Raw genomic sequence first — 10,975 nt, 5'->3', positions numbered from 1 at the left:
GGTTTAAACTTTTTGTTGTACGTTCCTAACAATCCTAACTAACTAATACATTATTATTCTGTGTCTCTCTTCGAGACGACATATTCAGCTTGCATTGCGGTATTTATTTACTTTATTTATTTAAACTCTTTATTGCATACACATAGAAACATAATGACCTAATAGGTAAATAAGCTATTGTCGTCGTAGCAGCTAACAGAAACTCGTTAATGTCTCATTTGTACGTATTTATTAGTCTACTTACAAATATTGCAGTACAATCACACAATAAAAGATAAAGTATACACCTACATATTTATATGTAAAACAATTTCATTTATACAAATTTCCATATTGCATTGATTTACTTACATCATTCAATTATATTATTAAGTAATTAAGGTACTTATTTTTACGTATAAATATAAAACAAATTCAACAATTTATGTTTAAGTGAAATGAAAAGAAAACGAACGTTTGAGCGTTCAAAAGAGGCTTGGAGGCAGAGGCTGCGCCTGCGCACGCTGTGTGTGTGTGTGTGTGTGGACAGGTTCCCCACACACACACACACATCCAGCGTGTGCACACACGACTCACACGCACACCACCGATGTGATAACAAAGAGAACAACCTTCAGTCTGTTCTCTTGACACCAATATCATGTACCTAGCAGCTGATAACAGCCTGCGACCGACGACCGGCGGCTCCAAATCCTTACAACTTATCGGAGGCAAAAAGTGGAACACTTGTCACATAATCCGCGCACAGGTGGCCGCGGCCACCCGAGCCCTGCGCGCACGGCGGGAACATACACAGTCGCCGACTAATAACATAACACGACCCATTATGTACAAACCATTACATTACATACTCGTGTAACAACAGCGGCACGCGACACACACACTCACAGTTTCTTCACGATGTCAAACTTGGACTTGAGGTCCATTGGCACTTTCTTGGGGTCGACCTTCTTCTTGGCGGCGAGCTGCGCGCGCATCTCCGCCGCGGTCATGTGCAGGTTGAGGGCGGGCGCGGGGGCCGCGGGGGCCTCGGGGGGCGCGGGGGTCGCGGGGGCCTCCAGGTCGGGCAGCGCGTCCCCCGGCGCCGGCGCCGCCACCAGCAGCTCCGCCTCGTCCGCGCGCTCCTTGATCCGCGCCACCACCTGCTTGTGCGACTCGCCCGCTATCGGCGCGCCGTTCACCTCCAGGATGCGGTCCCCCCGCTTCAGCCCCGCGGTCTCCGCCGGCGAGCCCTCGTCCACCTTGCCGATGTACTGCCCCGGCTTGCCCTTCTCCGCGTGCAGGTTGAAGCCGTAGCCGTCGAACGTGGGCACCTTGCGCACGAGGCACAGCCGCGGCGCGCCCGTCGTCCCGTTGCCCGCCATCGTGAGAGTGACGCGAGCGCGGCGCGGCCGAGCCCCGCCCCCGCGCCCCCTCCGCCCCCCGCGCCCCCCCGCCCCGCGCACAGGTGAGGCGCGCCAGTGTGTCCCGCGCCGGCTAGCTGCGAGCTGTTGACGCGGCGTGTGATAGTTACAGTGACACGACGACTGACCGCACTCGGGACACGGGACCCGCACGGGAGTCACAGGTGAGTCGACGCGTGGGTCGCGGGGACACGTCACGGCGCGCGCGCATGGGACGGGAGAGAGCTCGCGAGGAGCTTTCCCCCTCGCAGGAGACACGCGGCGTGCACCCGCCGAGCCCCCACAGCACCAGGATCCCGCAACCAATTGTGGGAACCTGGGGAAAACTGCTCAGCTGGAGTCGACAGTGCGTGAACTCAGATACTAACGGTTTACAACTCATCAGCAGCTCCCTGTGAAACATCCAATTTAAGGATAAACAAAGGCGTTTCAAAGTGTTCGGAGGACTACGAATGTTATTGTGTACGCGTCAAAACCAGAAAAACTGTTATCGTTCGAGGATTTCGTGTAAAAACACGCAGAAAACAAAGTGTATTGTGCAAGGGAGGAGCTAGTGCCGCATTCAGGCCGCTAGATGGCGCGGCGGCGCACACACGGTCGTTGCTCCGCATTCACTCGCACCTACTTCACCTCCGCCAGATGATAATGAAGCCTTTGAGAACAATTCGGTAACACTCTGACCGAGAGAAATCAGGTTCCAAGAAGCTCCGTTGATGTGTCAGGAGTAGTCAGCACCCAGGATGCCCATAAAGCAGTTCCTGTGCCCACACCCTAACGGCAGTGACATCCGCATAGGACGTGACCCGACTAATGACGATATAGATTACTCCTCTATGGAGAAACCTCATTGAATAGTTATTACTAGCCTCGATAGCGGTGAAAATGCTCAAGTGCATATTGTCAACAGCACTAGTGGTTTCTTCGTCTACAGGGGTACGAGAACTGGTTTCATGAGAAAGTTCTTGACCTTTCATATTTTCTTTGAATCGATGGATTCCTCTGATAGACGCTGCCACCGCAGTGGGTCACACACAGTTGGCGAAAGAACTGATTCACTCAATTTTAGTTGAACTTGTTAATGAATGTACACCGTTCTCATGATACTAGTTGATTTACAGCTACAACATAATTAATTCATGGTTGCGCCAGCCTTTGTTTTCACTAATAGTGTAGCAGGGAAAGGCCCCATTCTTGTTGATGATAATTACAATGCGCATCCACACTATTAAGGGCCTTTTAAAATAATTCCTCGTAGAGAATGCCATTTATTAAATGAATTTCTAAATTGCGAAACAATACGCTTTTACGAGTGAAATGTATTTGATAACAATATTGGAATGTTTCGATGCCATATTTATCAACATCGAGGTTTTAACAACCGATAACAATTCTCATATGAAATATTTTAACAACTCTGACAAGATTAGTGAGTGTTTGCACACTCTCTCTAATGTTGGATATCTCTTGATTCTTAGCAGATAAGTCATCACCATTCGTCATGTTTTGTTTTCTGTTAGTAAGGAAGTAAGTGGAATGTGAAAAAATAATACAATTCCAAAAAGAATCGATAATTACCGTTCACTCTCTCTGATTTGCTGGGTCACTTTAAATGTAGGAAAGGAATCTACCACCTACCACCCCATGGATTTAGGGACATGAATATTATTTTGACTATGGAAAACTTTATGTATGGCACAAAGTCTGTACATGGCACAAATAATATTGTATACCTAATGATAGTTGCTACTGACAATTTACACACGTTTTTTAAGGACACACACGATATCTAGTACCTACGAATCAAAACAAATGAACCAAACTAACTTTTACCTTTTCATCAATAGTTATACAGCTTTTACTCACGTATATGTAATTCTAAAGTCGACACATCTCACGATTGTTGACATTGTTAACAAACTCATTCAAAAGAATGCGTTTGAGACGACATGGATGTTTTGACAGGTCTATTCAATGCTCAATGATGTGTCATGTATACTGTCTGTCAGTCTGTGTCATGGCAAGTTACCGCGTGACCAGCCATTTCCGCTTCCGTCCACCGTTCTGACTTTGTAAAGATTTATATAGCATTTCATTTGATTTGATAAAGATTTTTCTTCTGTATCGTAGTAACCCAGCTAGGTAATTCTATAAAAAGAACATTGTTGACTCATCGACGAATGTCAATCAAAACATTCTTCATATTATTATGTTTTGACATTGAAATTGGTGGAATTCAGCGATAAGCCTTCGATGAGTTTCTATGAATCACCTAGCAAGTAACCTATCCTATTTGTCTTAAATTAATGTTTTGCTATAAATGGCTGTCGGATTCTCCCTATTTAGGTTCAGCTTTATGCGTCATGTCATGCCATTTTACCCTGTCCTCTATCACACCCTCATTAACCCACACTATTTCATATTTCATTTGACGCAATTTTCCATCACATCTTGTCTCGGTCTTCCTCTCATTACGCCTTCCTTCAGACTCTCATTTCCAACATTTTCTTATGTATTAAGTCTTAGGTACTAAACCAAAGAAAGCCAAATTAATTTATTTAGTCTGCAATCTTTGGCGAATCACATTACTAAGACTTGTCGAAGGCATAAATTTTATTCTTGATCGACTAATTATGAATGAAAAGCTTTATGGAGCGTGAAGTGTCAGTCACGAGAGATTAGGTGAGATGAGGCAATAAATAATGTTAAAAAGCATAGAGACAACGTCTTATAATACAATAAAAGTAGTAATTTAGCAATCATTATTCGCAAATACCAAAGTAAAGCCGGTTTCACATGATAAAGGGTCTCTGTCTTAGTGTTGAGTGTAGTCCGCTCGTATGTGAACACCGCTTAAGTACTTATATGTATTTATAACTATCTTTATAATTATTATAAACACTCAATGGTAGCGATAATACACAGTTATTTATGTTTTCAAAACATTATTTAAACGTATATTCTTGTAAAATCAATAATAACTTTAAATTATGCGTAAAAGTCAGCCCACGGTAATTCTAGCTATCTGTTCTATTGTATTACACATTTCAGTAAACACTCATAAACTGTTGAACCCACTAGAGCTCAGTCATCCATCACATCACATCAGTCAAACTTCACTTGTTATTCCCACATTACTAGGGTGTCCATGAATGTTAGTAATAATTTATTAAATTGAAGGTATGTATCTACAATATTTGCATTGCCATGCGCTGTCAGATTTACACAAGTAACAGAAACTATAATGATATCCGTTTCTTAGAGATGATATCTTAATATCTTATTCCCTCCATCCAAAGGTTATCTGGCAGAGATCGCTTTAAGTGATAAGACTGCCTTTTGTACATTAATTAAGTTACAACTTGTAAAAAATATTGTTTTTTTTGGTGTACAAATGAAGAGTATTCTATCCTATGATTGGATTGTTTACCCACATTCTACTTATAGTTTTTTTGAGTATACCTACCTTGGCATTAACCAAAAATAAAATTTAAAAATCTAAATTTTCATTTTCATACCATGTTCCAAGTACCTAGTGCAAAACTTCTGGTAACCCTACTAATAAATCTCCCACTCGCGACACACTCATCGACATCTGTGTAGAAACGGCCTTCAATACTGAGGCATTGCCTGCAATTTGCATAGCTATGCGACGATCCCTTCCAATGAATTTATTTCATACTAAATCTCCTGTTGATAGGTGTTTGTGCCCTTGAGTTCCATCGCAACAATATACACAGGGTGTTACATTGCAAAAGGTGCAAAGTCTAGTAGCTTGGTGATTTTGAACAACATTTGTAAATGAGTCACCCCCTTTCAATACCTGCCTGTTTCAGTACCTATACCACTTTGCAATATCGTGTGTAGTGTGTAGGTAAACTTATATACCAAAATGTAGTTTACTAGTGATCGAGCTGAGCAGGTCAATGCACTTCATACTGCTACTGTACCACCGCCGACCTGCATAACATCTGTCAGATCCATACAAGTTACGTCAGATTTGACAAGCGAGCAACACTGCTTAAGGATTGTTAAATGATAGTTTTCAGTGGTGTCAACCCCACTGCACAATATAGTATGATATAACCATAGAAATAACACATAGCAATCTTAAGTGAAATGTGCAAACTTTCGTCAAAATCATCGTGGAATGTAGGTATTGGCGAATCGTCGTCGTTAGTGAAATGACGAGATATTTAGAGAGACACCGTCCGATGCCGACATCGCTAATGCACCGACTCCTGCGCAGGTATGTGGTTGCGTCACTACACACCGACCAATCACAACGTGGCCCTTATGCACTGGGATTAAACGCTATATTTCATTACCTAATCTAACAACATTATCAAAGTAGCATTCCAGCCACTAACAACGAACATTGATAAAAGTCATCGCTGCGATATCGCATCTATTTGATAACGTAATAATTATTTAAAATTCCTTGCAATTTGTCTCAGTGAAAGTTAAGAAAAATATTTAAATTCGGAACCGTTTTGGTTGTTCCTGTAAAAGAGTTCAACGAGATACCAGAAAAAGTAAGTTCTATTCTAAAATGAATGAAAATGTGGTAATTTTTGTTTCAATCGTGTGCCATACACATATACGTATAACTTTCACTAACGGCTTTACTTTATGTTTAATAGAATGAGTAAGTTTATTGAAATGACTCAGTTTTAGAGATTCAGTTGTTGGTTATACAGTGGGGATCTTCCTGAATGTAATATATTTCGTACTTATTATTTTATTTGGAGTTAAATTATTAATTTTAATAACTTACTTTATTATTCTCAGTATTAATTAGATACTTACATGTATGTATGTTTAAAAATAACTATTTTAAATTATACCTACGAGATAAAGGTTAATCATATTGATTTATTCATTGATACGATAACTTGAAGTCCTTTTTGCTTTGTGATAATTAAAATCATAAATTTCCTTTGTATGTTTTTATCGATAAATATGTAAATCATCTTTAGTCAACCTTGTGTACCTACTGTTGCATAAAGGCCTCACCCAATATCCCAAGGAGTGCCACAATACTCAGCTATCGATTGATAAATTAATTAAATTATTAATATAAAAAATTAACTTAATAAAATCGAACCTCTATATACTATGCAATAAAAAAACACTGCTATGTTGTCGTACTATTACATATTTATCATTAGTTAGCTATGACATCATAGTCGAGTAACGTGTCAACACTGTCGAAAGCTTGCTAAATCTGTGTAAATAGCTGTATTTAACACCCATTTCGAGGAGATGGTTGTGTTCGTTTTATGTTCTAATGTCGGTACGAGACGTGACCTCCAACCATTTATACCAAGGCTACAGACCACATTCCAATGTTACGTCAAATCATTTGACTCTTATCGTGAATCTGTTTCGCGCTGTCTGTGTTTGTAAAAAATAATTTTAGGAAATCAATCATTCATCAAGCATATGTATGTACCTACTTGATGTGTTTTTTTATATTCATTCATGATTTTAAATTCTACAATTTGATCACTCTTTTACTAGCATATTTTTTAGTTCCAACACTTACTCATGTACTAGTTTAAATGAAGTTTGGATACATATTACATATCCTGTTACAAAGATTCAACCCAAATGTAATATTAATATTATTTACAATATTATGTCAATCCCTTTTTTTACATTAAGGTAGGTACATAGGTACTGACAAACGTTACGGACTGTAATGTAACATTCCCAGCGAGCATGTTACGCAACGCTGTGATATAAATTATCGGCTCGTTGCTCGCTGGTTTCCCCGTAACACTACGTACCTACTGACTGCAAAAATATATATAAAATGTTATATTACACCTCGCAAACCGCCTTTAAGAATATCGTTGTCACAATCAGTGCAACCTTTTAATAACCTTCAATAATTTCAGTACTTGTTTATGTCAATTCCTTTTTTACATTAGAACATCATAGTAACAATCTTCACAACTTATCCTCTTTTATATTAACCATATACCATTATTAACCATCAACAATTCCCTCCCACAGTTTCTACACCGGCATGTCTGCATAAGCCGAACTCAACAAAATGGCGCTGCGTTCCAGTCGCACCGAACGCAACGAACGCACCGACACGTCGCGTTCGACGCAACGCGCGCTCGATGAGTTCGACGAACTGGCGGGGCTGCGGGGGGCGGACAGGGGTGGGGAGCGGGGGGCGTATAGCGTGGAGCATCTGGCCACCTTCACGGTGACGAGGGAGACCGGGATCGTGTACCCGGCTGATGGCATGAGGAGACTGTTGCAGCTGGAGAAGACTAATGGTGAGAGGTTTTTGCAGTTAACTTATTAACCAACTGTACCTACGTTCCACGCGTCTCCACCAACCCGCACACGGCCATCGTGATGGACTAGACCTAAACCCTTCCTTCATTGGATGGAGGCCCGTGCCCCAGCAGTGGGGACGTGATGGGTCGTGAGGACGTGACCTATACGTCCGACAAATCCTGGACAGACTAGCCAATCGTTTCAGCACGGTGACAAGCCCTAGTTCAGGTACAGTGTTTGTCACCGACATTTTAGCGAGTCTTAACTTTGGTGGAATGACATGAAATTCCCAGGACTTTAGTAGGTATAGGTTTATGTAGATACCTTTATTGTATCACCATATATTGCAATTAAAACATTGAGTAATTTTGTATCCGACAATGAAAAACAAGTAAAAATTTACTGAAGTAACAAATACAAATCGCTTTCTTTACAGGAATATGGAGTCAAAAGATGCAATTATGCGTGGAAGGGCAGTGGGTGCTAGTAATGGACTATGAGACTGGGGTAAGAAATTTATTTATTTTAATACTAGGTAAGTAAGTCTATAAATATGCAAACTTAATACTCGTAGCATTTTCTACACGTACACTTAACAACTCAATCTCTCCAGCCTGCAAAAAGTGGTGAATTTGTGTCGGGAAGAAACCAATTACCCGACACATCATTAGAGAGCAAACCTGTCGCGTTCGCGACCCACGACAGAAAGAAAGTCTGTTAATGAGGATATTCCCCGCTCACTTTACACAGAGTGGTATTTTGTTAGTGACTTGCTTAACTAAACAACATAATTCATAGGTCTACATAAAGGTATACAACGCAAAATAATCGAAGTTATTGGTTAAATTCCAGTTACTTACCTACATAAAAGTATGTGCATTATTGATGAATGTGTAAGAAATAATCAACGTTATGTATTTTGACATTGAAATACATGTATGAGCCAACGATAAGGTCAATAAGTTCAAGCACCCAGCTGTCACAGGTGTTTTGCCATGAATTTGGTAGAACAGTTAGGTACATTCAACAGGACATGGAACAGGTACCAATTAGGGATTCCCGATCTAAATCGATCTTCGGGTAGATCAATTCACAGCAATACGATCTAACAATCATTACTTACATCCTCTCACATCCCAACACCACTCCAACCAACACAATCTAACCTCCCCTTTCACCCACAGTCAATCATGGAGCGTTTCCCCGGAGGCTACGTGCATTCCCCCACCGCCTTCACCTCTCCAGAGCCGGCAGAGCTCTACAACAACGTGTTAGCCTTCGTGGTAGGCCCCCCGGCCCCCTCGCCAGGGGCTGAGGACGCTCCGGCGCCAAGGAGGGAACTCCACATCTTCCAGTGTCACGATGTCGCCGCGCATACGCTGGTTGAGGAGTTGAACGCGCTTAAGTGAGTTTTGGGGATGAGGTTATTGGGCGGATGATTTAGGTAACTGATATGTATTGCTAGTAGCAGCTAGTCATAACCGTTGTTGGGGTAGACAGAAGTTCTGAAGTGGAGACTACGAACAGGGAAACGTAGCGACGTAGAATTTATAAGTTTTTTGTCTGACCTATTCTATTTCTTTGTTTGATATTTGTTTAAACACAGATATTTGTTCTCGGGTCTTGGATGTGCCCGTAAAATGGCAATAGGCCCGCCCCCTATTACATTGGGACTAACATAACACTCTGGCGAAAAGTGGGTGCAGCAATGCACCTCTGCCTACCCCGCAAGGGAGTACATTAGTACAAGGCGTGAGTGCGTGTTTTTTTTATTTTTTTCTATTTCTTTGTTTATTATTAGTGTGTGGTACACCGAATGCAGAATTTTTATCTTGTCGAGTAGTAGATTACAACCTCTAGAGTCTATAATGTCACGTCTATATGCCTAATGCTGAAATAAATTATGAAAACTGATAATTAGTGCTAGATAGATGTATCTATATGATGACAGCAAACAAATTCACACTTTGAATCATGTTCTTCATCATCATCTTCAATCCTATGTAGTGAATTATCATTTCAGTCAATTCCTGAGATAAATGCATCCTACAGCCTTGAACGTTCTACAATTGTTTTATATTTTATCTAATCAAAAGATTATAGCATCCTCTTTTAGATCAATGGTAATCTTAAGACAGTAGTTTTGTGGCTATGGAAGTGAATAGTTGGTGTTAAGACTTTAGTGAGAAAAATCACAGATGAAAGATGATGTACATTAAAGGCACCTTTGCATTACCCGTAGCAGCTTATACTTTTTACAGGTAGGGCAGTATTAAGAGTTTTAAAATGTTATTATGGAAATATCCCCAGTGTCTAAAGACGTGAGCGAAGTTCTGAGGCCTAACCATATTCCGGAACAGTGTGTTTAGACCCTTCTACGAGTATAGTTTTGTAGTAAATATTTCAGACAACGGCGAAGTAACAAATATGCCATCAATAGAATAAGAAGTGATTGACATTGTTGTTGTAGAATCTTAAAACACCAACAATCTAAATAAATGATAGGTACACATGGAAATTGGTGAAATTAAAAATAATGTTGATTGTTTCAGGGGAGGCGGCAGCGGGGGCTCGGGAGAAGGAGCCAGGGACTTCATCATAGAGAGAGAAAGAGAGAGGGAGAGAGAAACCGAAATAGAGAGACCTCGCAGACAGGTGAGTTTCAATGAAAATTACATTTTCAACAACTGATTGCTAGAGAAGGGTAAGCCATGATTTTGTTATTGGGATTGGAATGATTTGCGTGTTTGTTGTTCACGTGACTTTAGTATAGGGAATATACATCCATGATAATATTGATTAGGTAAAGTGTTTATTGGGTTATTGTTAGTGTTACGCGTGTGTTAACCAAGTGGGTATAATTAAGAATTAAACAATAACATGCAGACCGATCTACTTGGGATTACCTGTTCCTGTATTTTACCGAACTGAAAGTGCCTTGATAGGTACCTATTCATTCAGTTGATATACAACAGTACTATTTATCAGAGCGATCGGCTGATAAAAGATTAAACCGTCACCGATAATTCTAGAGTTTTATTTACTTAGGTCTGTTACGAAAACGATCAATGTATAGGTATATTTTTAAATAATGAAGACGTTATTTGAATATATTTATTATAACAAATTTAAGTAAGTATCTTTCGAATTCCTGCGAAATGAAATAATGAGACTTATATCGAAATAATAAAGCTTAAATCGAGAAATTTAAATCCATTAGCATTTGCACCAATATTACGTATATCTTGTCCCATTTACTCGTTGTCTATTTCACA

At 40.4% G+C, this 10,975-nt stretch overlaps 2 protein-coding genes across 2 annotated transcripts in view; one reads left to right on the top strand and one right to left on the bottom strand.

The window, feature by feature from the left end:
* Window positions 1–212: 212 nt before the first annotated feature.
* Window positions 213–1,385, bottom strand: LOC119691850 (Na(+)/H(+) exchange regulatory cofactor NHE-RF1). Its single transcript, XM_038110378.2, has one exon. It carries the CDS (start codon window positions 1,362–1,364, stop codon window positions 885–887), a length of 480 nt encoding a protein of 159 aa, XP_037966306.2. The 5' UTR covers window positions 1,365–1,385; the 3' UTR covers window positions 213–884.
* Window positions 1,386–1,415: 30 nt separating this feature from the next.
* LOC105387420 (epidermal growth factor receptor kinase substrate 8-like protein 1) overlaps window positions 1,416–10,975 on the top strand; it is a 17,335-nt gene continuing 7,775 nt past the window's right edge. The window contains exons 1-5 of the mRNA XM_048630729.1: window positions 1,416–1,567; window positions 7,422–7,696; window positions 8,137–8,207; window positions 8,885–9,105; window positions 10,253–10,355. Coding sequence (XP_048486686.1) covers window positions 7,462–7,696; window positions 8,137–8,207; window positions 8,885–9,105; window positions 10,253–10,355 — 630 coding nt within the window. The 5' untranslated portion in view covers window positions 1,416–1,567; window positions 7,422–7,461. The remainder of the gene's footprint in view (window positions 1,568–7,421; window positions 7,697–8,136; window positions 8,208–8,884; window positions 9,106–10,252; window positions 10,356–10,975) is intronic.

The sequence above is a fragment of the Plutella xylostella genome, chromosome 27 (assembly GCF_932276165.1).
Source record: "Plutella xylostella chromosome 27, ilPluXylo3.1, whole genome shotgun sequence".
Lineage (NCBI taxonomy): Eukaryota > Metazoa > Arthropoda > Insecta > Lepidoptera > Plutellidae > Plutella > Plutella xylostella.
This window is presented reverse-complemented; position numbering and strand designations above follow the sequence as displayed.

Bases quoted from the DNA above. Each gene is read 5' to 3' on its own strand.
- LOC119691850 (XM_038110378.2), bottom strand. From the start codon at position 1,364: ATGGCGGGCAACGGGACGACGGGCGCGCCGCGGCTGTGCCTCGTGCGC.